The following is a 26,961-nucleotide window of genomic DNA, read 5'->3' as shown; positions in this document are numbered from 1 at the left end:
CTCCCTCCCTCCCTCTCCCCTCTGCCCTTCCTGCTTGTGTGTTCTCTCTCTCAAAATAAATAAACTTGGGGCGCCTGGGTGGCGCAGTCGGTTAAGCGTCCGACTTCAGCCAGGTCACGATCTCGCGGTCCGTGAGTTCGAGCCCCGCGTCAGGCTCTGGGCTGATGGCTCGGAGCCTGGAGCCTGTTTCCGATTCTGTGTCTCCCTCTCTCTCTGCCCCTCCCCCGTTCATGCTCTGTCTCTCTCTGTCCCAAAAATAAATTAAAAACGTTGAAAAAAAAATTAAAAAAAAAAAAATAAATAAATAAATAAACTTAAAAATAAAATACGTAATATGATCTTGAGTGTCTTGCTAACTTCTGTGTGACGTGAAGATTAAATTCTGCTGTCCAACAGTACCCACAGTCTCTTAAAGGTAATAAAGTGGTATGTTTAAGAGACTCTGGAGACAAATCATATAGGTTCAAATACTGACTCTGATGTTTACCTGCTATGTGAATTTAGGCAAATTACTTATTCTCTTGCTAACCCAGCTTCCTCTTCTATAAAATGGTGATAATAAGAGTACTTACTTCAGAAAATTATAACTAAGATTAAGTTAATCAATATATAAAAAGTGCTTAGAACAATATCTAAATCACAGTAAGATGACAGAACCCATTTAGCCACTAAGAGAGAAGTGTATAACCAGGCCCACATGAAGAAAGCAGTATCTTGCACATTTTCAATCCAGCTGCTTTGGGAAGATACACATGTAATAGGAACCCCATCTCCAAACAAATGTGTATATACTTATTTTATTTTTCAGTATGTTCTGACCATAGATAACGTATTTTGCAGGAGCTTCTATTTTCTCATCACTTTGTTTATTGCACTGCATACCCTATTGGTATATATTCCCTTCCTTATTCCATGTTGGAAGAACTCTGATTGTGTCTTAGGGTCCACCTTTCACCAATGTGAGTCAGGTAGATCCTGACTGATCTTAACTACACATAAAGGTCCAGTGTATTCCCCTTGCCAATGACTGGTTTAGGAGTGGGCATGTGACCAGGTTATGGCCAATGAGATATTAGAAGATGTGTTGAAAGTTTCTGGGAAAAGTTTATTTTTTTATTTTTTTTAATGTTTATTTTTGAGAGACAGAGCACTAGTGGTGTAGGAGCAAAGAGAGAGAGGGAGACACAGAATTCAAAGCAGGCTCCAGGCTCTGAGCTGTTAGCACAGAGCCAGATGCAGGGTTTGAACTCATAAACCAGGAGATCATGCCCTGAGACGAAGTTGGATGTTTAACCAACTGAACCACCCAGGCGCCCCCGTTATTCTTTTTTTTTTTAATTTTTCTTTTTTACATTTATTTATTTTTGAGAGACAGAGACACAGCACAAGTGGGGGAGGGGCAGAGAGAGGAGACACAGAATCCAAAGTAGGATTCAGGCTCCGAGCTGACAGCACAGAGCCCGACGCAGGGCTCGAACCCACAAACTGTGAGATCATGACCCAAGCTGAAGTCAGACGCTCAACCGACTGAGCCACCCAGGTGCCCCGCCTGTTACTCTTTTATTAAGAGGTCACACTTTTTCTACTGCGGGTTAATGTCCTTTCTGTCCATAATGCTTTCAGTTAAAGCAGCCACGGAATGTAAAGCCTAAGGAAAATCACTTAGATAATGGCAAGATGAAAAGATGAGCAGAATCGTAGTCCTAAATGATATTGTTGAACCACTGAAAGTCAGTTTTAGAAGCACTCTGCATTTAAAGTCATTGTCATATGAGGTAAGCCATTGTGAGTTGGGGTTTGTTGTTGCTCCTTGCTGCTGAAAGCATTTTATTTTATTTTTTAAAAAATTTTTTTTTCAACGTTTTTTATTTTAGTTTTGGGACAGAGAGAGACAGAGCATGAACGGGGGAGGGGCAGAGAGAGAGGGAGACACAGAATCGGAAACAGGCTCCAGGCTCCGAGCCATCAGCCCAGAGCCTGACGCGGGGCTCGAACTCACAGACCGCGAGATCGTGACCTGGCTGAAGTCGGACGCTTAACCGACTGCGCCACCCAGGCGCCCCATCTGCTGAAAGCATTTTAAATAAATGAGACAACTTTTGTGAAAGCCTATCTTTGAATACCATAGCATGAGTAAGTGTGTTTGTGTAAAATAAAAAAAAAAAAAAAAAAGAGAGTCATAAGGAAAATATTTCATAACAAAAACATGTATTTTATATGTTAACATTCTCTTTGATTTCCCTGAAACATTTCATTGTGGAAATTGTCCAGCATACAGCAAAACTGAAAGAATTTGACAGTGAACACTCAAACACCATTAACATATTACTTTACTTGCTTTGTCACCTATCTATCCATCAATGTATCCCTCTTTCAACTTAATTTTTTGTGATTTCAGAGTAAATTGCAGACATTGGTGTTCTTCCAAGTACTTCAGACTGCGTATCATTAAGTGGAGTTCAATATTTGTTTACAGCTTTTTCCCCCTTTAAATTTACATACAATTAAAGACACAAATCTTAACTGTATGTTTGGTGAGATGCATACATCTGATAATGTAAACCCTTATGAAGATATAAAATGTTTCTATCCATTCAGAAAATTCCTTCATGCCCCTACTTAGGCCAGTTCTACCTTTACTTCCTCCCCAAGAGGCAACATTCTTTTGATTTTTCCCACAGTCAATTAGTTTTTTTTCCCCCTAACATTTCATATAAATGGAATCATACAGTATGTACTCTTTTAGGTAAGGCTTCTCATTCATCCATGTTGTTGTATCTATCAGCATACAGATCCTTAACATCTTCTTTAAGTACACACCTATGTATTTCATTTTCTCTGGAGTGATTATAAGTTGTGTTGTGTTTTAAATTTTGTTTTCTGTATTTTTATTGTTAGTGTATAGAAACGTGATTGATACTTTAGGTGTTGCTCTTGTATCCTGAGACCTTGTTGAATTCAGTTATCAGTTCTGGGAGATATTTTATGGATTCCTTGGTTTTCTTTGTATACAATTATGTTATTTATAAATAGAGACAATTTTACTTCTGATTGTTTCCTCCCTTCTTTCTTTTTTTTTCTCTCCTTCTCTCTTTGCCTCTCTTTCCTCTTTCCCTTTCCTTGTCTATCCATCCATCCAGTCTTTTATCATTGAATATGATGTTCAGTGTAATGTTTTTATGAATACTCTTTATCAAATTGAGATAATTCTCTCTGTTCCTGAGAGTTTTTATTATGAATGAGTGTTGGGTTTCATCAGTTGCCTTTTCTGTGACAATTGATGTGGTCATGTGATTTTTCTTCTGTAGGATATTGATATGGTGAAAAACATGAACTTACTATTGACATTGAATCAGCCTTGTATATTTGGAACAAATTCTACTTGGTCGTGGTGTATAACATTTTATACATTGTTGGATTCTGTTTGCTAATATGTTACTGAGATTTTTTCATCAAAACTTGTGAGAAGTATTGGTTTTAGTTTTCTGTTTTTGTACTGTCTTTGTCTAGTTTTGGTGTCATAGTAAACAGGCATTATAAAATGAGTTGAGGTGTGTTTCTTCCTCTTATTTTTCTGGAAGACTGTGTAAAAGTGGTGTTAATTCTTTATGTATTTGGTGGAATTCTCTAGTAATGAAACCATGTGGGCCTGGACATTTATTTTTGGGGAGCTTTTTAACTAGTGGTTATAGGGCTATATAGATTGTCTATATTGAGGCTTGAAGAATTGATCCATTTCTGTAAGTTGTCAAATTTATGAGCATAAGCTTGTTTGTAGCATTTCCTTATTAACTTTTTAATGTTGCAGTATCTTTGTACGCGGTTTCTTTTAGCTCTTAGAGCGTATTTAAATTGTTGACGTAAAGTCTTTGTCTTGCTCAGAGACCGTTCTTTTTAACTTTTTATTTGCTTTTATAGGGATCACACTTTCCTGTTTCTTTGCATCCCTTGCATTTTTTGTTGAGAACTGGACATAGACATTTTGAATATGTGGCAGCTCTGAAAATCAGGTATTTTCCCCTCCCTACGGTTGCTGCTTATTGTTGCTTTAGTGACTTTTCTGAAATAATTTTGTAAAGTCTGCTGTTTCTGTCATGTGTGGCCATTGAGGCCATTGTGCTCCTAACTTAATGATCATCTAGTGCTTTGTTTGGTGGAGATTTCCTTAAATACCCGAAACCAAAAGTAAAAAACTCCCAGTTTTTACAGAAGTGTTTTTCTCTCTGTGTTGGGGCGTATCTTCAACACTACAGGCACTTTTTCTCTTGTGATACCTTGTGTTTATGGGGTAGGCTAATTCATGAGTATTACTACGTGATTTTAAACAAAATCAGAGAATTTTTCTAAATAACTACTTCCTGCTTGGCTTTGGGTCTTCCTTTTGTGCTGCTTCCCAGAGAGAATCTGTCTTTGCAGCCCTCCCAACTGATCTCCCTGTTCTTTTTATTTGATGCTTGTTCTTCAGATGGTGGCTGCAGGTGGGGGAGTAGGGGAATTCTCTGATTTTATTAAGCTTCAGTTCTTAGGTTCTGCGTCTCAGGGTGAGGTCTTCACAGGGGTTCTGATCCCTCCTTTGTTTTTAATGCTGGACCTCCCACGTATTCCTGCTCCTACCCCAATGATAGAGCTGTTTTCTTATTTTCCTAGCCTATTTCCATCTACAATGGTTTTCCACAGGTCCTCTCCTACTGTAGTTTTTATTGTCCCTCCTTCTGTAAATTAGGCTTTTTTTCCTTATGGGAGATGAGGAAGACAGGGCTGTCTAGGTGGAGTTTTCAATGGTGGCTCTTACTCCCCTTTACCAGCTGCAGAGGGTTTCCACTAGTGTTCTTAGATATAGTTATTGTCTTTCCCTTGCAGATTAAGATTCTTGCTCTGTAGGGGAAATAGGGAAGATGGGTTGTGACTGCTCTTCTCTTCCCCAGCTAGTACCACAGGGCAGAGCTTCTCAGGTTGTTGGATTCTTCCCATCCTTCCTTGTAAGCACCTGGTGGGCTTCCTGGAACAAAAACCTGATAAAAGATATAACACCTCCTTATTTATGGGGTCCCTGGGAATTCACATTCTTAAACTAGTACACATTTTGCCTTTAGCAATTCATGAAGAGCTTGTAGCTGAATTTTCTTATCACTACTCAGTGGTTTACATCCCAGGTAAGTAAATGCTTTACTTCTGTTCTTCCTGCGGGAGAGAGTTATCCAGAGCTTGGATTAATTGAATGATCTGGAGCCTCAGTTCTCTGTTAGGCTTGTCTATTTAATTTGCAGTTTGTCCAGACGTGGGAGGATATTTTAAGTGTGGGATGATGCTCTTTTTTTTTTTATCTCTCTAGAAAGAGCTGAAATGAAAAGTTTTAAAGTCCTAATTTTCCTAGCATTTTTCTTTTTGATTTAGGAAACAGAAACTCAGTATGAAGAGCAGATTGGTAAAATTATTGTGGAGACACAAGAACTTAAATGGCAAAAGGTAAGTATTTTTAATTTTTATTTCAGATTAGTGTTTTTAACATCTTTAAAAATGTATTTACCTTAATAGCAAAATTAATTTTTAAATTTCCTAAACATATTTGGGGGATTGTGCATCATTTTAAACAAAGTCTCAGGGGTGCCTGGGTGGCTCAGTCAGTTAAGCATTCGACTCTTGATCTTGGCTCAGGTCATGATCTCACAGTTTGTGGGATTGAGCCCCATGTTGGGCTCTGTGCTGCCAGCTTGGGATTCTCTCTCTCTCCCTCCTTCTCAAAATTAAAAAAAAAAAGTCTCAAGAGAATTCTCATTAAAATTGTTTTAATAATATTTGAGCCTCCAGAACACTGCGAATGAAAGTTATTTTCAGGCTTTCTGATGATATTGCTAAAATCTACTATGATCTATTTAATACCCGAGAAACACATGTATTATAGAGGAGTCAAAATGTTTTTTAAGAAAACCTCAGAATAGTACTTTATTTTCACAGGCTGTCGTTACATGCTATAACTAAATATTAAAAAACAGTATCAAATCTAATTCTCTTTTAGCCGATGTATATAGAAGCAGTTTTGATAGTGCTTCTCATATGTTTCCACCAAAGTAATCTTAATAGCTAAAAATTGAAATCTTAATTTTGATGGCCCCCTCTTTTCACTGTTTGGCAATATTGAAACAGGAATTTGGAGGTAGCATATCAGAATCAGAATTCAAGTGACAGAGGATAGCTCAAATTGGAAATGGTGGGAATTTGAAACCAGACAGACCCACAGGTGTGTAGAATTTGGGAGTAAAACTAGAGTTGGATATTATGAGGCACAGGCCTGAAACCGGTCTGTGGAGAGAAAAAAACAGATAAACATCAAATACAAACAAACTCCATGCTGATTTCAAAATGTAAAGTCATATCTTGCTTTTGGGTAGAGAGAGTCAACAATATAAAGTTATCCAAGTCCTTAAGTTAGTAGGTTTAATACAATCCAATTTAAACATGCAAGAGTGTATTTGTGGTAGTTAAGTTGATTCTAAGGTTTATGTGGGAATAAACATATAGGAGTGTCTGGGAAGTTTTTAAAAGAGAACAGGATGAAGTAGCTACGCTAGATTCTTAAATATATTATTATAAACTATAATAATAATTAAAGGAGCTTGGTGCTACTTTAATTGTCTACGTGGATAGATATTACTTGGCTACTTTAATTGTGTACTTGGATAGGTATTCCTTGGAACATAATAGAATCTCAGAATAGATCCAGATCATAGGATAAATTAGTGACTGAGGTGGCATTGCAAATTAGTGAGGGGAAAATAGATAATTCAAGAAATGGTATTAGAACTGCTTTTTTCTGAAGAAAAATAAAGCCAAATTCCTACCTTACTTTACAAAGTTGTAGAAAATAGGAACTTTCATATATATATTCTTGTTGGCAGTATAAATTAGAAATGCCTGAGTGGTTCAGTCAGTTCAGCATCCAACTCGATTTCAGCCGATCATCATGGTCTCACAGTTAGTTGGTTTGAGCCCCTGCTGTGAGCATGGGGGGGGTGGTGAGGGGAGGGCTGGGGGGGCTGCCTGGGAACTTCTCTTACCTTCTCTCTCTCTCTTCCAACCCCACTTGCGCGCTCTCTCTCTCTCTCAAAAATAATAAAAAAAGAAGTTCCTTGTTGTATTCCTAATAAAATAAAACTGTTTTTATTAGAACTCATTGCAGTGAGAACATTACCTTGACAGTCTTAGTATGTCTCAAAAGGGGTAAGTCAGAATTGGGATATATAACAGGTTATTGGGGTGTAGGCCCAAGTGGCTTCAGGAAGATCTTTTTCTCCCAATATTTTTTATTGTGGTAAAATACACATAAAATTTGCCATCTTAACCATTATACAGTTTAGTGGTATTAAATATATTTTTAATGTCCTGCCATCATCACCATTCATCTACAGATGACTCTTTTTACTTTGTAAAACTGAAACTCTATACTCATTCATTAAACTCCCCATCCTTCACTTCTCCCCAGTTCCTGGCAAATACCATTATACTCTGTATGATTTTGACTATTCTAAGTTTCTTAAATAAGTGAAATCATACAGTATTTATCTTTTTGTGACTAGCTTATTTCACTTAGCATTAATGTCCTCAAGGTTCATCCATGTTGTAGTATATGTCAGAATTTTCTTCCTTTTTTTTTTTTTTTAATTTATTTATTTTGGGAGACAGAGGGAGCACAAGCACACAGGAGGGGAAGAGAGAGTGAGAGAGAGAGAGAGAGAGAGAGAGAGAATGAGAATGAGAATGAATCCCAAGCAAGCTCAGCACTGACAGTATGGCACTCAAACCCAAGAACTGTGAGATCATGACCTGAGCCGAACCAAAGAATCAGATGCTTAGCCAGCTGAGCCACCCAGATGCCCCAGAATTTTCTTCCTTTTTAAGGCGGAAATAATATTCCATTGTATGTATATGCCACATTTTGCCTATCCATTCTTCCATAGATGAACACTTGGTTTGTTTTCACGTTTTAGCTTTTGTGAATAATGCTGTTATGAACATGGATACAGAAATATTTGTTTGAGTCCCTACTTTAATTTCTTTTGGCTATATGCTATGAAGTAGAATTGTTGGATCATATGGCAATAATATTTCTAGTTTTTTCAGGACCATCCATAATGTTTTCCACAGCAGCTGTACCATTTTAAATTCTCACAATTATGCCCAACGGTTCTAATTCCTCCCATTCTTGCCAGCACTTGTTTCCTGTGTTTTGGTAATAGCCATCCTGATGGGTATGAGGTAGTATATTATTATGGTTTTGCTTTGCATTTCCTTAATAATTAGTGATGTTGAGCATATTTTCATGTGCTTTTGGCCATTCACATATTTTCTTTGAAGAAAGTCTATTCTTGCCCATTTTGAATAGGGTTTGTTTTTTGTTGTTACATTCTAGGAGTTCTCTATATATTTTGAATATTAATATCAGAAATATGATTTGCACATCCTTTCTTCCATGGGTTGCCTTTTTACTTTGTTAATAGTATCTTTTGATGCACAAGATTTTAAATTTTTCATGGAGTCCAATTTGTCTTTTTTGTGTGTGTTGCTTGTGCCTTTGGCATCATGTCCAAAAGATTTTGCCCTATGTTTTTTTCTAAGAGTTCTATGGTTTTAGGTCTTACCTTTAGGTCTTTGATCCATTTTGAGTTAATTTTTATGTGCAGTGTTAGGTAAGGGTCCAACTCCATTCTTTTACATATGTATATCCAGTTTTCCCAGCCCCATTGTCCTTTCCAAGACTGAATAGTCATTTAACCATGTACATAAGGATTTATCTGTGGGCTCTTTATTCTCTTCTGTTGGTGGATGTGTCTGTCATTATGCCAGTACCACACTGTTTTGATTACTTGAGAATCCTAGAAAGTTTTAAAATCAGGAAGTTTGAGTCCCCCAGCTTTATTCTTTTCTGAGATTGACTATTTGGGGTCCCTTGAGATTTCATATGAATTTTAGGATGGATTTTTCCATTTCTGCAAACAATGTCATTTGGACTTTGGTAGGGTTGCACTGAATCTGTAGATAACTTTGGGTAGTATTGACATCTTCACAGTATGAAGTTTTCTAATCCATGAGCATAGGATTTGTTTCCATATATTTGTGTCTTCTGTAGTTTCTTTCAGCAGTGTTTTGTAGCTTTCATTTTATACATCTTTTATTTCTTTGGTTAATTCCTAAGGGTTTTTTTTGTTTGTTTGTTTTTTGGTGCTATTGTAAATGGAATTATTTTCTTAATTTTGTTTTCAGCTCATTTATTGTTAGTATGTAGAAATATAACTGATTTCTGTGTAACTTTGTCTCTTGGTAGGTTTTGCTAGTTTGCTAAACCCATTTATTCTAGCATTTCTTTTTGTGGAATCTTTAGGGTTTTCTATGTTTAAGATCATATCATCAGCAAACAGATAATTTTAATTTTTCCTTTCCAATTTGGATGTCTTTTATTTCTTTTTCTTGCCTCATTGCTTTGGCTAGGACTTACAGTACTGTGTTGAACATAGTTGTGAAAGCAGGCATCCTTGCCTTGTTCCTGATCTTAAAGGAAAAGCTCTCAGTCTTTCACCATTGAGTATGATGTTTTTCATACTCATTGAGTATGGGTTTTTCATATATAGCTTATGTTGAGGTCATTACCTTCTGTTCGTAGTTTGTTGACTGTTTTTATCATGAAAGGGTGTTCAGTTTTGTGATGGTCATGTGCTACCCCCTTCATTCTGTTAATGTGGTGTGTATTACATTGATTGATTTTCATATGTTGAACCATCCTTGTATCCCATGGATAAGTCACTTGGTCATGGTGTATGATACTTTTAATATGCTGCTGAATTTGTTTTGCTAGTGTTTTGTTGAGAATTTTTGCATCAATGTTCATCAGGGATATTGGTCTGTAGTGTTCTTGATGTGTCTTCATCTGGCTTTGGTATCAAGGTAAGACTGGTCTCAAAGCATGAGTTAGGAAGTGTTCCCTCCTATTTAAATTTTGGAAAAGTTAGAGAATTCCTGTTAGTTCTTTTTAAAATGTTTGATAGAATTCACTGTGAAGCTATTAAGTACAGAACTTTTATTTCTTGGGATATTTTTGATGACTGAGTCACTCTCCATACTAGTTAAAGGCCTATACAGATTTTTTCTTTGTTATTTGGTGTTGGTAGGTTTTGCATTTCTATGAATTGTCCGTATTATCTAGGTTATCCACTTTCTTGGTGTACAGTTCACAGCACTCTCATATACCTGCCTAGTTCTCCAGAATCAATAATGATGTCCCCACTTTCATTTCTGATTTTAGTAATTTGAGTCTTTTCTTGGTCCATCTAGCTAAAGGTTTGTCAGTTTGATCTTTTCAAAGAACCAATTTTGGTTTTACTGCTTTTCTCTATTTCTCTATTCTTTTTTCTATTTATCTCTGCTCTGATGTTTATTATTTTCTTCTTTCCACTACCTTTGAGTTTAATTTGTTCTTTCTGTGTAGTTCCTTAAGGTATAAAGTTAGATTGTTGATTTGAGATCTTTCCTTTTTTTTTTTAATGTAAACATTTATAGCTATAAATTTCCCTGTAAGCACTGATTTTGCTGCATCCCATAACTTTTGGTATGTTGCATTTTTGTTTTCATTCATCTGTAAATATTTTCTAATTTCCTTTGTGAGCTTTTCTTTAATCCATTGGTTAAGAGTTTGTTGTTTAACTTCCACAAATTTACAGATTTTTCCAAGTTTCCTTCTTCTATTGATTTCTTCATCCCATTGTGGTCAGAGAAGACACTTTGCATGATATATATCTTTTCAAATGTGTTGAGACTTAATTTGTGGCCTAACATGATCAATCCTGGAAAATGTCCCATGTGCGCTTGAGAAGAATATGTATTCTGTTGTTTTGGGGTAGGGTGTTTTTTATATTTGTTAGCTCTAGTTGGATTACTCTGTTGTTTAAGTCCTCTATTCCTTTACTTCTGTCTGGTTGTCCTATCCATTATTGAGAATGTGTTATTGACATTTCCAACTATTATTGTAGAATTGTCTGTTTCTCCCTTCAATTCTGTCCATTTTTGCCTATTTTTATAGGTTTGTCATTAGGTGTGTGTTTGTAATTGTTATATCTTCTTGTTGTATTGAAGGTTTTATGAATATATAATATCCTTTGTCTTTTGTCACCTTTTGAAAAATTTTTTAATGTTTTTTTTTTTTTTTATTTTGAGAGAGAGAGAACGTGTGTGTGTGCATGGAGGAGGGGCAGAGAAAGAGGGGGACAGAGAATCCAAAGAGGGCTCTGTGCTGACAACAGTGAGCCAGATGTGGGGCTCTAACTCATGAACCATGAGATCATGACCTGGGCTGAAGTCAGAGGATTAACCCACTGAGCCACCCAGGCACCCCACCCCTTTTTGAAGTCTATTTTCCATTGTGTCTTTTTGTTCTGTTGTTTGGTTATTTGCTTGGAATATCTTTTTGCATACTTTTACTTGTAACCTGTTTGTGTCTTTGGATATAAAGTGAATCTCTTATAGTTGAGTTATGTTGTTTATTCATTCTGCCAATATTTGGTTTTTGATTGGAGAATTTAATCTATGTACATTTAAGTAATTCCTGATAAGGAGTGACTGCTTTCTTTCATTTTGGTATTTGTTTTTTAATTGCCTTACAGCTTTTTTGTCCCTCATTTCTTGCATTACTGTTACCTTTTGTGTTTATTTGTTGTAGTAAAACATTTAAATTTAATTCTCATTTCCTTTTGTGTATATTCTGTCGCCGTTTCCTTTTTGATTACCATGGGAATTATAGTTAGCATCTGTCATCAACATTCTAATTTGAATTTATATCAGCCTAACTTCAACAACATAAAAGAACTCTGCTTCTTTACAGCTCTATCCAGTTGTTGATACTACATCTTTATATATTGTGTGCCTCATAGCATAAATTAAAAACAATTTTTTTTTCACACTAACAGAGACTTGTCTTTTTTGCCCTTATTTTAGGGGCTGACACTGGGCAGGCAGGAGGAAGAGGGCCAGGCTAGGACGGGGCCTGAGCAAGGGCTCAGACCCCAGACTGCCCTGGGCGCTACAGACAGGGCAGCTGCTGCGGGACAACTGTACCAGGGGCAGGAGCGCCCGGCTGGCTCTGTGCTTGCACGGCAGCCCTTGGTCAAGATGCTGGCTGCATGGTTACCATTGGCCTGCAGGAGGTGCAGCAGCTGGCCCTGAAGGTCCGGGGGCCCTACTGCCTCTCGCCCAGCGGTTTGGTTGCCCACGCAGTGCAGCAGCTCCTGGAGGTGGCAGCTGGGTAGGGGCTGCATGGCTGCATTGGATGACAGCAGCATGAGCCAAAGCAAGAACAGCAGCAGTGTCACCATAAATTAATAATCTTAAAAATGCATTCGTCACTTAAATTATGTAGAAAGCAAAGTGTGGATTTGCAAACCAAAGTTATAATAAAACTAGCTTTTTAAATTGCCCGTGTATTTACCTTTACTGAGACCTTTATTTCTTCTTATGCCTTTGACTTACTGTCTCCTGTCCATCCTTTCCCATTCCTAAGGGAGAGGTTCCATTATTGAGGACTTAAATTATATAGAGAGATGTCAGTTTCAGAAATGTTTGGAACCCAGTATCTATAGTGGCTAATGAAATCCAGAAAACTTAATTGTCTGTTAGTAATCACCTTCTTATTTATCAGGAATGATAGATTTATCCCCACTGGATAAATCATACCCTAAATAATGTATTTTATTCTGACAAAATTCTAAACTTTCTTTGGAATTTGCATGTCCTTTTTGAGCTAAAGCAGTAAGTAGTTAAATGGAGTTAGTTTTAGAGCTCTTCTCATCTTTAGAATAATGAAAACTTGCCCATATATTGTATAAGAGTAGAGTTACAGAGAAATTTAAGTTCCTTAAGCTTCTTCAGTAAACCCTTGAGGCATAGCTATCTAGATAAATTGTTGACTTTCCCAAGACAAAATAGTCACACCATCTTGATCTAAAGGGACACTATAGAAAGCAAAATGTGTATTTATAGTGGTAAAGTATGTAAAGTCGGGTAGCACTGAAGATAAAATAGTATCTGGGCTTACTACTGCAAAGAATTGGGGCTACGGTTATTTTATTTATTTGTCTTGAACAGATCTTTATCTTCACCCATTGAGTTTCTTGACTGGAAAACAACAATGTTCAAAGACTGGCATAAAGTGTGATTTATCCGTTCTCTTAGGTTTTGGACTATTCATTTTAATTCTTAACTTCTGGTTTTAGAGATATTATGTAAAGTTAGGTGGAGGTTTGCTGCTAATATCAGTAAGACATTTTGCCCACAAAGAGTGCCACTTCATAGAGATCTTAATTTGGTTTGATCATGTCAAAGGTACCAGTAGTCAATATTCAAATATAGCTGTAATCTGATTACAAATAGAAAAATCCTCAGAGATCTAAAAAAAAAAATCAGGCAAGAATTTAATTTTGCAATTCTAGTTTACATACTAGATTCCGTTCTCCGATGCTAATGGGTGTGGTGACATAAAGGAGAAAATAATATGTCTCACTTGAGAATCCAAGGATAACAGTTGTAGGCTAAAACAGTAGGGAATATCTCTGGATTATTAGAGATATTCACTATCTGAGTAGTTCATTGACTCTGAGGAAGAGATTATGTGATGATGGCAGGATTGATGGTATGAGTAAAATGTTTGCAAGGTTTCTTTTAATATTTAGAGAAATTTCTCTTTGCAAGTTTGAGGATAAAATGGGAAGTTGGATACATGATTTTCCCTCAGAGCAGTATCATTGATTTGTCCACTTGATTTTTTTCCCCCTTCATTTTCTTAGCTAGTTCAGGAGAGTTTTTTCCCCAGTGGCCTTTCCGATTATAATAAATATCTACAAGTGTCTTTACCAAAATGCTCACTCCTTCAGTGCTTGATGACTGAAGTGGGAACATTAAGCTGTTTTATCTATAAGACTTCCAGTTCATTTTGCTTTTGTTGTAAGGCTTTTTGAACAGCTGGATTTGGAGATCTAGTGATGGGGCTATTTCCCATTCTAGTTTTGGTTGCGCATTAAATCTCCTATTTCCAGATTTAAGGCTGTTCACAAAAAAGTGAGGAGAAAGCTAGAGGTCACATGTACTTCAGAATGTACTCCTCAACGAACTGTCCCTGAGGTCTTCAATAAATTCTTTCCTTGCTTGCGGGAGTGCTTTAGAGTGTAAATTATTTTCACAGAAAACTGGCCAACAGCCTCTGAAAGATTTTGTCCAACATCTACAGCTTGTCTAAACCTGTCTGGTTTCCTGTGCAGTTTGTGATTTCCTAAGCCATTCTTGGGATCTTCTCACTTTGCTTTTTCCATTCAATTTACTTTTTCATTTGAGAATATGAATCATTGGTACACATCTGGGAACTGGCAGTATTATTTTTAAAATTTAGCCTATAAAAATTAAAATATTTTTTTAATTTTAATTTTTTTTTTTTTTTTAGTAATCTCTATACCCAGTGTGGGGCCCAAACTCACGACCCCAAAGCTGAAGAGCTACTCAGATAGTGAATATCTCTAATAATCCAGAGATACTCCCTACTGTTTTAGCCTACAACTGTTACCCTTGGATTCTCAAGTGAGACATATTATTTTCTCCTGTAGGTCACCACTCCCATTAGCATTGGAGAAAGGAATCTAGTATGTAAACAGAAGTCACATGTTCTTCTGACTAAGCCGGCCAGGTGCCCCAATAATTAAAATATATTTTTTTTAAATGTTTTTTTAACATTTATTTATTTTTGAGACAGAGAGAGACAGCATGAACGGGGGAGGGTCAGAGAGAGAGGGAGACACAGAATCTGAAACAGGCTCCAGGCTCTGAGCAGTCAGCACAGAGCCTGACGCGGGGGTTGAACTCACATACCGCGAGATCGTGACCTGAGCCGAAGTCGGACGCTTAACCGACTGAGCCACCCAGGTGCCCCAATAATTAAAATATTTTAAAGTAATTGCTAACTTTAGAAAAAATAAAAAGCTGTGTTAGATAGAAATGTAATTATGGTATATTATATGGCTGAGCACTGAATAAAAATTGCACAGTCATGATAGTATAATTACTGAAAAGTGAAGTCACAATTTTTAGTAACTGTTGGAAGAATAGAGGGAGCAGATGTTAGGTAATGGTTGTACAAGAAAGCTAAACTCCCACCTATCATAATAGGAAGTCAGTAGATAAAATTTTTAAGTAGATAAATCAACATATATTTAGAAACACGGAGTCAAATAACAGAAACATTTGAAGTGGTTCCCACTTTTAGATCTAATGGCTTTAAATTATGAGAATTATTCAATAACATAGAAAAAGAAAGTTTGAAGTCATCTTGAATCTAAAGGACAGAACACAACTTCTATCAAAAAAGGAGGGAGAGAAGGAAAAAAAAGAAATGGAATCATATATGTGTATTTTAAAAAAATGCCCTGTAGTAGTTTTGATTTTATAAAAAATTATTTTGGTGAATTTAAAGAATTATGTCGTCATGTGAACATTTGTGCCTAGATAATAAAATGGGTTTCTTTGGGAACTCTAAAGGATTATAGACTAATTGTATACTATTAATTTTAATAACTTTTGATGAAAGGTATTTTCTTGAAGAAAGCTTTGGAGTCAGCCATGTTTAGAGTTGTTTAAACAATTTTAAATCAATGCGTTTTATCATGAAAAGCAACTGGAAGCAAAATTATTGTATGCTGATTCCATGACAGGTAAAAAATCATAGACTTGGATTAAAGTTGCATTTCAAGAGCATACAATAATACATACAATAAATATGTTTAACTTTTATTTAAATTGTGAATTCAATTAAAAGTTAAAACTTTCAGTTGCTCAAATTTATGTTTTAACTTTTCATAATTTTTAAAATAGGAAACTCTTCAGAATCAAAAGGAAACATTAGCAAAGCAACACAAAGAAGCAATGGCAGCTTTTAAAAAGCAGGTAAAGGATAGACAAACACCAGTTTCAAATATTTCATCTCCTGTGCTCCCATATGAATATTATGCTAAGTTGTTCTGCATACTCACTGAAGACAAAAGAGTACTAATGGAAGCAGGAAATAAAGTCATTTTGAATCACAACCGACAATAAAGAGTAATGTAGTTAGAAAGAGCTAGTTAAGGAAACAACTTAGAAAATTGTTTTCTTTGGAGATATGTTTTCATCTGTCCTAAGTAAATTAGGTTAGTTTTTGTGTGCTCTTCTTCTTTCTCTCCATTCTTCCCTTTCTCTTTGGTTAGAGTATCCTAGGATCTTACCTTTTTTGCTTTCTTCCTGTATCCAGGCCAGAAATAGAATGAGATGCACGTAGAGCGATGTGAAAGATGAGCAGATGTGACTATTATGCACCGAAATCTCCATAAATACTATCAGCATCTAAGAAAGAGCAGAGAAAAACATATACATACATATGTACATACATACATATGTATGTATGTACGTATGTAAAAGATTTTTAAAAAATGAATAGCAACTCCTTCAGTTGTTTTGAGTTTTATAGCTCTACTACTTCAAATGTGCTCATGGAAAATATTCTCAGGAAGTGTTTTTCCTTATAGCCATTCTAGCATCACCATTTTCCCCCTTTTTCCTTCCCTCTCTTTTGTCTTTAAGTGTGTGTGTATTTAGAAAGAGAAATGCATAAAAAGAAATACATCCTGTATAAAGTAAGTCACTAGTTGACCAAAGTTATTTGTAATTCACACTGTAGTGTGGTTTTGTTTAAGCAGACGATAAACTTTCTTCCTTTTAGTCTGAGATGGCCTCACCAAAGTTATGGAAGTTTTATTTGAAGACTAAGCCAAATATACCACATAGTATTCTCTAGGAGAAGGCAAGTTTGTGTCTCTCTTACTTATCATAGGGGACTTTGGGCAAGATAAGAATATCCAGATATCTGAATGGTAGTTTAAAAGTGCTCTTGGGTTCTTTTTCTCCTATGTTTTTGTTTGTTTTTTCTCCTCTTCTCCCCTACCTACCACTCTCCATTTCTTGATTCTTGAATGAGCACTGTAAGGGATATGGAAAATGAGATGGAGAAATTCCAAGGAAAATTGTATTTCTTGACAGTCTTGCCTGGTATCCTTGTGTTGCTTGGGATATTTAATTAGTTTTCTTTGTCATGTTGACTTTGGTTCCTCTGTTTTAGAATATCCCTATTTATTTATTAGACTGCTACATGCATCTTTTAAAAAATTTCAGAAAATATGTCAATGCCAATTCAAATGATAGTCATTTCATAAAAGTGTGCCTTCAGAAAATGTTGCATGTCATTATTTATGAGTAGATGGCAAAATATTGAAACATCAAAGAAAAAAAACTTCTGGAAGGAAAAACTAAATTTTCAAGGGTGATTGATGTCTCTAATCAATTTGATTAAATTGTTCATTTCTTTTGGTGACTGGCTTTTTGCCGCCTTTTATATATTTCATTATTTTCTCATGTGTGAAAGTAGCACATTCACATTGTATTAAGTTCAAACAATATAGATGTGTAAAATATTTTTGTAGTCTCACTGACCAGTGTAAATCACTGTTAACTGTTTACTTACCTGTATTTTAATTTTTAAAATTGTTTATCAGTTGAAAATGAAGATGTGTGCCTTGGAAGAAGAAAAGGTACTTATTAATTTTTTAATAATTTAAACCATAGTTAAATGCATTCATTATTAGTTGTGCACCATAATGAAAAACATTAATAATAGACAAATGGAGAATGTTAATTCTTTGAAATCTTAGAAACAGAAAGACCCAAGGAACTCATGTTACCTGTTAGTTTACAGTTGATAATACTGAAACCTAGCAAGATTAAAGAACTTGCTGAAGCTCCCATTTTAAAGTGGCAAAGTTGAGACTAGAACCCATATCTCTTCAGCCTCCGAATTAATGCCCTTTATGCTCTATTGCAGTGTTTCTGTTAACCATATTTTTAGTGCTTTATCAATGTAATTACCTATTTAAAAAAAATTAAAATGATTTTCATCTGGATGCAGACCAGATGCAACTGGAAAAGAAGATACCACCCTGAGCAATCCTAGAAACTCACCTGGCATTAAATATTTTCCCTACTTAATAGTTAATATATGTTTTTATTATATCAGTGAACATACTATTTATAAACACCTTTTAAAAAATTCTCCTATATCTTTATAAGACAAATATACTTGTATGTATCTTATTAATTAGGATATATTTATTCTAGCTATATGAATTAAATAATTATATAGTGTCCATAAATTCTCAGGAATGCTCTAATGATAAAATGATTTGTTATGATTTTTCATTTCATGATATTTGTCATCTTGTAAAGGCCTTATGGTAATTTCGTGATATTTTGAAGTCATTAGAAATGTAAATTTTGGTGCAGATCCAGGTTTAAAGCCTGCGAGGTGTTAGTTTTAAAGTAGAGGTTTTGGTTCTTGAGCTTTTGTATTTTCCCCATTAATAATATTTCATTTACACTGGAAAATACTGAAATATAGGTTTTTTTTTTTTACTTAAAGGGAAAATATCAACTTGCTACAGAAATAAAAGAGAAAGAAATAGAAGGATTGAAAGAAACATTAAAAGCATTACAGGTAAAGTAACTGAGCATTGCTTTAAAAAATAGTTTGGTATTTTAGCTTTGTATTAGTAAAATGTCCACTAAACATGTAAATTAGCAAAACAAAGCTGGTAAAAGTTCGTATACAACGGTAATTTTTTCCTGAAAGCCTTGAATTTCAAATTAGGATTTTTCCTCATCTTTTATTTTAAAAAGAAATATTAGGGGCACCTGGGTGGCTCATGGGTTGAGTGTCTAACTCTTGATTTCTGCTCAGGTCATGATCCCGGCCGGGGCTGTGGGATTGAGCCCATGTCAGGCTCCATGCAAAGTGTGGAGCCTGCTTAATCTCTCTCTCTCTCTCTCTCTCTCTCTCTCTCTCTCTCTCTCTCTCTTTCTCTCTCTCTCTCTTTCTCTCTCTCTCTCTTTCTCTCTCTCTCTCTTTCTCTCTCTTTCTCTCTCTTTCTCTCTCCCCCCCATCCCCAGTTGTGTTTGCTCTCTCTCTCTCAAATAAAAATGTAAAAAATGAAAAAGAAACATTAAAATAACTTCATTATTTCTTACTATAATATAATTAAATAGACGTGTGTTATTTTTAACACTCTGTAGATGAAAAAACCAAGTCAGGCCTATATATTAAAACTGATTATCTGTGGTCCTTAAAAGTTAAAATAAAATAGCATTAAGCAAGTCATCATTACTTTCTCAGTACTGTGCTTATTTTCTGCCAATACTGAGATGACAAAAACATCACATTTGCCTTTAGGTTGTTCACAGCCTCATACAGAATATAGATGATATCAACTGATGGTAATCAACTCATCAATTATCAACTAATGATGATTCATTAAATATATTTATTGAAGGTGTACAGTATGCCAAGCAGTGTTCTAAGCCCTGGAGATATAACAATGAATAAAAAGGGACAAAAATTTTGCTTTTATGGTTTCCATTCTAGGGGGAAAGATAAGCAATAAAATGAGAGACAAGGAAAAACGAAGATTGTTGGGGGAGAAAATACCTGGTTTTGAAGTATCACCCTATAGGGCACTTGTACCCCAATGTTTATAGCAGCACTCTCAACAATAGACAAATTATGGAAAGAGCCTAAATGTCCATCAACTGATGAATGGATAAAGAAATTGTGGTTTATATACACAATGGAGTACTACATGGCAATGAGAAAGAATGAAATATGGTCCTTTGTAGCAATGTGGATGGAACTGGAGAGTGTGATGCTAAGTGAAATAAGCCATACAGAGAAAGACAGATACCATATTGTTTCACTCTTATGTGGATCCTGAGAAACTTAACGGAAACCCATGGGGGAGGGGAAGGAAAAAAAAAAAAAAGAGGTTAGAGTGGAAGAGAGCCAAAGCACAAGAGACTCTTAAAAACTGAGAAAAAACTGAGGGTTGATGGGGGGTGGGAGGGAGGGGAGGGTGGGCGATGGGTATTGAGGAGGGAACCTTTTGGGATGAGCACTGGGTGTTGTATGGAAACCAATTTGACAATAAACTTCATATATTGGGAAAAAAAAAGTATCACCTTATAGATAACATTAATTACAAAGAGTAAAATACATTTTTATGATGGAAGGATCCTGATGGTCACTACCTTAATCAGGTAATTCACACCATAGTGTGGATTTGTTTAAACATATGATACACTTTCTTTCTTTAGTTGATTAAAGTAGGACAAAGTTTCCCTTTTCTTCACATTCTCACAAACCTTGTTATCTCTTGTCTTTCTGATCATGCCATTCTAATAGGTGTAAGGTGATACCTCATTGGGTTTGACCTTGTATTTCCCTGATGAGTAGTGATGTTGAGTACCTTTTCATATATGTGTTGGCCATTAGTCTTCTAGAAAAATCTTTCATGTCCTTAGCCTGTCTTTTAAATTGGTTTTGTTTTGTTGCTGGGGAGTGTACAAGCTCCTGATACATTTTGGATGTTAACCCCAGTCAGATACATGGTTTGCAAATGTTTCTCCCATTCTGTAGGTTGAGTTTTCAGTCTGTTGATTATTTCCTTTGATTGCAGAAGCTTTTTAGTTTCATGTAATTCCAGTAGTCTGTTTTTGCTTTTGTTGTTTGTGCTTTTGGTGTCATATTCAAAAAATCACTGCCGGGGCACCTGGGTGGCTCAGTCGGTTGGGCGTCCGACTTTGGCTCAGGTCATGATCTCGCGGTCCGTGAGTTCGAGCCCCGCATCAGGCTCTGGGCTGACAGCTCAGAGCCTGGAGCCTGTTTTGGATTCTGTGTCTCCCTCTCTCTCTGACCCTCCCCTGCTCATGCTCTGTCTCTCTCAGTCTCACAAATAAATAAATGTTAAAAAAAAAAAAAATTAAAAAAAAATCACTGCCTAGACTAATGCCAAGAAGTTCTTCTCCTGTGGTTTTTCTTCTGGTAGTTTTATGGTTTCAGGTCTTATGTTTAAGTCTTTAATCCATTTTGAGTTGATTTTTGTATATAGTATGAAATTTTGTATATGATGCAAGATAAGGGTCTGATTTCATTTTTCTGCATGTGGATATCCAGTTTTTCCAGTACCATTTTTTGAGGAATATCTTTTCCCCATTATATATTCTTGGTACCCTTGTTGAAGATCAGTTAGCTGTAGTTGCATGGATTTCTATTCTCTCTATTCTGATCCATTAACCAGTATGTGTGTTTTTGTAGCAGTATCATACTGTTTGGATTACTATAGCTTTGAAATGGATTTTGAAATCAGGAAGCATGATGCCTCTAGCTTTGTTCATCTTGCTCAGGATTGCTTCAGCTATGATTTTCTGGTTTTAGGGCCTTTCGTGGTTTGTATGAATTTTAGGATTATTCTATGTCTGTAGAGATCAACATTGTGATTTTGATGGGGATTCCATTGAATTGGTAGATCATTTTGGGTAATAGGGACATTTTAAATATTAATTCTTCTATCCATGAACATAGGATGTTTTTCTTCTTACCTGTCTTTTTAAATTTCTTTCATCAATGTTTTATAATATTCAGTGTACAAACATTTTACTTCTTTGGTTAAATTTATTCCTGAAAAAATTTTTAATTACTATGAATGAGATAGTTTTCTTAATTTCCTTTTTGGATAGTTTGTTGTTTGTGTTAGAAATATGGCTGATTTTTGTATGTTGATTTTGTGTCCTACAACTTTACTGTATTCATTTATTCTAAGAGTGTTTTTGTTGAGTCTTTAGGGTTTTCTACATATCTGATCATGTCATCTTCAAATGGATAATTTCACTTCTTTCTGATTTGGATGCCTTTTATTTCTTTTTCTTGTCTAATTGCTCTAGCTAGGACTTCAGCACTGTTTTGAATAGAAGTAGTAAGAGTGAGCATCCATGCCTTATACTGAATTGATTATGATGTTTACTGTGGACTTTTTGTAGGCCTTTATTGTGTTTAGGTGTTACCTTGTGTACCTATTTTATTGAGAGTTTTTATCATGGATGGGTGTTAAATTTTGTCAAATGTATTTTCTATATCATATTGAGATGAACATGTGGGTTTTTTTTGTTGTTGTTGTTAATGTGATATATCACATTGAATGATTTGCATATGCTGGACCATCTGGCAGCTCAGGGATAAATCCCACTTGGTCATGGTGTATGAAACTTTAACATGCTGTTATTTGGTTTGCTAGAATTTTATTGAAGATTTTTGCATCTGTGTTCATCAGGTATATTGGCCTATAGTTTTCTTTTCTTGTGTTGTCTTTGACTTTGTTATAAGAGTGATGTGGACCTCATAAAATGAGTTAGGAAGTATTCCCTCCTTTTCTGTATTTTGGAAGAACTTAAGGGTTGGTGTATTAATTCTTCAGATGTTTGGTAGAATTCATCCATGAAGCTATCTGGTTTGGGGATTTTCTTTCTTGGTAGATTTTTTTTTTTTTTTTTTTTTTTTTTTTTTTTTTTTAATTTTTGGGACAGAGAGAGACAGAGCATGAACGGGGGAGGGTCAGAGAGAGAGGGAGACACAGAATCGGAAACAGGCTCCAGGCTCCGAGCCATCAGCCCAGAGCCTGACGCGGGGCTCGAACTCACGGACTGCGAGATCGTGACCTGGCTGAAGTCGGACGCTTAACTGACTGCGCCACCCAGGCGCCCCATCTTGGTAGATTTTTAATTACTGATTCAATTTCCTTCTTAGTTACCACTATATTTACGCTTTCTGTTTCCTCTTTCTTCAGTTTTGTTAGACTGTGTGTTTCTAAGAATTTATCCATTTCTTCTAGGTTATCCAGTTTGTTGATGTGTGGTTGTTTCTTTTTATTTATGAGTCATCCATTGTGATGTCTCCTTCCATTTCTGATTTTATTGATTTGGATCTCCTCTCTTTTTGTTTAATTTATCCTTCCAAAAGAATAACTCTTAGTTTGGTGATTTTTTTTCTGATTGTTTTTCTATTTATTATTTATTTCTGTTCTAATATGTATTATTTTCTTTTGCTGGTTTTGGGGTTCTTGCTTTTTCTAGTTCTTTGAGATGTAAAATTAGATTGTTTATTTGAAATATTTCTTTTTTCAAGGTAGGCATTTATATTATAAAAACACCCATTAGTACTGCTTTTGCTGCATCCCATAAGTTTTGGTATGTTGTGTTATTGTTTTTGCATATCTTAAGATACTTTTAAATTCTTTTTTTTTTGACATGATTGTTCAAGAGTGTTTAGTTTCCACATAGTTGTGAATTTCCTGTTTGCTTACTGTTGTTGATTCTTGTTTCATTCCACTGTGGGTAGAAAAGATATTTGGTATGATTTTGATCTTCTTAAATTTGTTAAGACTTATTTTGTGACCCAACATGATCTATCCTGAGAATGTTTCATGTGTACTTGAGAAGAATGTATATTCTGCTGTAGGGTGAAAAGTTCTGTGTATATCTGTTAGGTCCATTTGACCCATAGTGAGGTTTAAGTCAACTGTTGCATGATAGATTTTCTGTCTGGATGTTCTGTACATTATTGTAAGTGAGGTAGTAAAGTCTCCTACTATTATTGTATTTCTGTCAATTTCTCTCTTCAGGTCTGTTGATATTTGCTTTATGTATTTAGGTGCTCTGATGCTGAGTGCATATATAATCGTTAAAGCTTCTTGTTGAATTGACTGACCATTTAGCATTATATAATGACCTTTTTTTGTCTCCAGAGACAGTTTTTGACTTAAAGTCTATTTTGTATGATATAAATATAGCCCACCCCTGCTTTATTTTTGGTTTCTGTCTGGTATTTCTTTCATCTCTGTACTGTCAGCTTATTTGTGTCCTTAAATCTAAAGTGAGTCTCTTGTAAGTAGTATAGTAGTCTCCCTTTATCTATGGAGGGTATGTTTCTAGACCCCCAGTGGAGTCCTGAAACCGTGGAGAGTACTGAACCCTAAATATACTATGTTCTTTTTCTACACATAAATACCCATAATCAAGTAAATTAGGCACAGTAAGAGATTACCAAAAATAACTAATAATATAAAATAATTATAATAATATAAATGTTATGTGAATATGATTTCTTTCTTTCCCTTTTTTTTCCTCTCTCAAAATGTCTTATTGTACTAAACTCACTTTTCTTGTGATGATGTGAGATGATAAAATGCCTATGGGATGAGATGAAGTGAGGTGAATGATGTGGGAATCAGTGACATAGTGTTGGGCTCCTATTAACCTTCTAATGACACATCAGAAGGGAATCGTCTGCTCCCAACTGCATTTGACTGTGGGTAATTGAAACCATGGGAAGTGAAATCACAGATAAGTGGGGACTGCCATATATCACTTGATCATGTTCATTTTTTGAAACCATTCGATCACTCTATGTCTTTTGGTTGGAAAGTTTAATCCATTGACATTTAAAGTAATTATTGCTAGGTGTAGAATTACTGATGTCATTTTATAAATTGTTTTCTGTCTGTTTTGTAGTTGTTTTGTGTATCTCTTCTTCTCGTCTTCCTTTGTTATGTGATGTTTCTGTAGTGATTTTGATTTTTTTCTCTTTATCTTTTGTCTATATATTGTAGGTTTTTATTCTTATGCTTATATGAAGACTTACATAAAATATTTTGTAGTTATAGTTGCTTTAAGTTGGTAACAACTTTAATTGCATACGAAAACACTACACTTTGACTACCCCTGAACTTTGTGTTCTTATAGGCCAGGGTTTGCTTCTTTTTATATTGTGTATTCATGAACAAATTTTAATTTTTGTAACTTTTATATAAGGGTTTTAAGTACATATAATTTATGTACTAACATATCAGTCTTCAATTATTCTGTATTTGTCTATATGTTTACCTTTACAAATGAGAATTATTCTTCCATATGCTTTTGCATTGCTGCTTGGCATGTTTTTGTTTCAATTTGAAGAACTTCCTTAAATATTTTTTTTTATAAGGCAGGTCAAGTGGTAACTGATTCCTTAGTCTGTTTTGGAAAGACTTTATCTTTCCTTCAGTTTTTAAATGATAGTTTAAAAACTAGGTATAGTTTTCTTGCTAGGTATAATATTCTTGGTTGGCAGATTTTTCTTTTGGTACTTAGAATATATCCTCCCACTCTCTCCTGGCCTGTAATGTTTCTGCCGAGAAGTCTATAGATAATCTTATTGGAGTTCCCCTAAATGTGACAAGTTGCTTTTCTCTTGCTACTGTCAGAATTCTCTCTTTGACCTAGACAACGTGATTATAATGTGTCTTATTGTATTCTTTGGGTTCATTGTATATAGTCCTCTGAGTCTCATGAATCGGGATCCATTTCCCTCCCAAGATTTGGGAAGTTTTCAGCCATTTTTTTTTTAATGTTCTTATTTGTTTTTGAGACAGAGACAGAGCATGAACGGGGGAGGGTCAGAGAGAGGGAGACACAGAATCTGAAGCAGGCTCCAGGCTCTGAGCTGTCAGCACAGAGCCTGATGCGGGACTCGAGCTCACAGATCATGAGATCATGACCTGAGCCGAAGTCGGAAGCTCAACCAACAGCCACCCAGATGCCCCAGCCATTATTTCTTTATATAAGCTTTCTGCCCCTTTCTCTTTTCTCCTTCTGGGACTCCAGTAATGCTTATATTGATTCCTTTGATGCTGTTTTGTAAATTTTGTTGGCTTTCTTCACCCTCTTTCAATTGGTTTTCTTCTCTGATTGAATAATTTCAAATGATGTCTTCAAGTTCAGTGGTTCTTTCTTCTATTTGATTCAATGTGCCCTTGAAGCTCTCTGTTGCATTTTTTTTTTTTTTTTCATTTCATTAATTGCATTTTCCATCTCTACAATTTTTTTAGTTCTTTTAAAAATGATTTCTGGGGGCCCCTGGGTGGCTCAGTCGGTTGAGCGCCGACTTCGGCTCAGGTCACGATCTCGCGGTCCGTGAGTTCGAGCCCCACATCGGGCCCCTGTGCTGACAGCTCAGAGCCCGGAGCCTGTTTCAGATTCTGTGTCTCCCTCTCTGACCCTCCCCCATTCATGCTCTGTCTCTCTCTGTCTCAAAAATGAATAAAAACGTTAAAAAAAATTTTTTTTTAATAAAAATGATTTCTGTGTCTATTGAACTTCATTTTATACATATATTTTCCTGATTTTGTGGAATTTTCTATCTATAGATTTTAAGTAAATTATTTTTTCCTATTAATGACTTATTACATGATCCTGTGGTAAGACACTTTGTCTTTCTGAGCCTCAATTTTCCTTCAGGTAAAATGAAGAAATTGAAATATATCAGAATTTCTCAAATAAGTTCACTTCATGAACCAGTAGCATATCTACATTATTTGCTCTGGATGTCAGGAATAAGGAATTTTGGGAGAGGTATTCATTCATCCACCCAAAAGAGACATGAATAAGAGAACATAGATAGAAGGTGGTAAAAGTTGGGTTGGGAGTAATGACCTGTCACGTTTTCAGGTCTATAGCTCTATGATGTCATGTTATTTCACTAAATTTTAAACTTACTGAATTTTATAAATTAGGATAGTAATTATTCCTACAGAACTGAGGGTATATTTAACACATAATGTATTATTTGTACTATTGGAAACACAATTTTATTAGGCCTTACCTAACCACAGTGACAAAAGGGAATTAAATTATAGTAGTGTGTACATTTATCCATAAGGATTTCTTAGACATTTGGGTACTTTTGTAGTTTGGAGAGTCATAAACTTACAGAGGTGTTGAAAATACAATACAAAGAACTTTTTTTTTTTTAATTATTTAAGAGTATTTTGCCAATCTAATACCCTTTTGCCCCCAAACCTGTAGTTTATCTGGCCTACAATCAAGGACATTCTTCTAAAAAACCCTAACAACATCATCAAAATCAGCAAGTTAACATTAACACATAACTATAATCTCTCAGGCCCCAGTAAGGTTTTACTAGTTGTCCTAATAATG

The 26,961-nt window shown here is 35.5% G+C and overlaps 1 protein-coding gene across 1 annotated transcript in view; it reads left to right on the top strand.

The window, feature by feature from the left end:
- The window catches only part of CCDC73 (coiled-coil domain containing 73), a 141,883-nt gene that overhangs the window by 40,045 nt on the left and 74,877 nt on the right, over nt 1-26,961 (top strand). The window contains exons 3-6 of the mRNA XM_042904669.1: nt 5,395-5,466; nt 15,895-15,966; nt 17,607-17,642; nt 18,527-18,601. Coding sequence (XP_042760603.1) covers nt 5,395-5,466; nt 15,895-15,966; nt 17,607-17,642; nt 18,527-18,601 — 255 coding nt within the window. The remainder of the gene's footprint in view (nt 1-5,394; nt 5,467-15,894; nt 15,967-17,606; nt 17,643-18,526; nt 18,602-26,961) is intronic.

The sequence above is a fragment of the Panthera leo genome, chromosome D1 (assembly GCF_018350215.1).
Source record: "Panthera leo isolate Ple1 chromosome D1, P.leo_Ple1_pat1.1, whole genome shotgun sequence".
NCBI classification, from domain to species: Eukaryota; Metazoa; Chordata; class Mammalia; order Carnivora; family Felidae; genus Panthera; species Panthera leo.
Note: the sequence above shows the minus strand (reverse complement) of the source record. Positions and strands in the feature narration are given on the sequence as shown.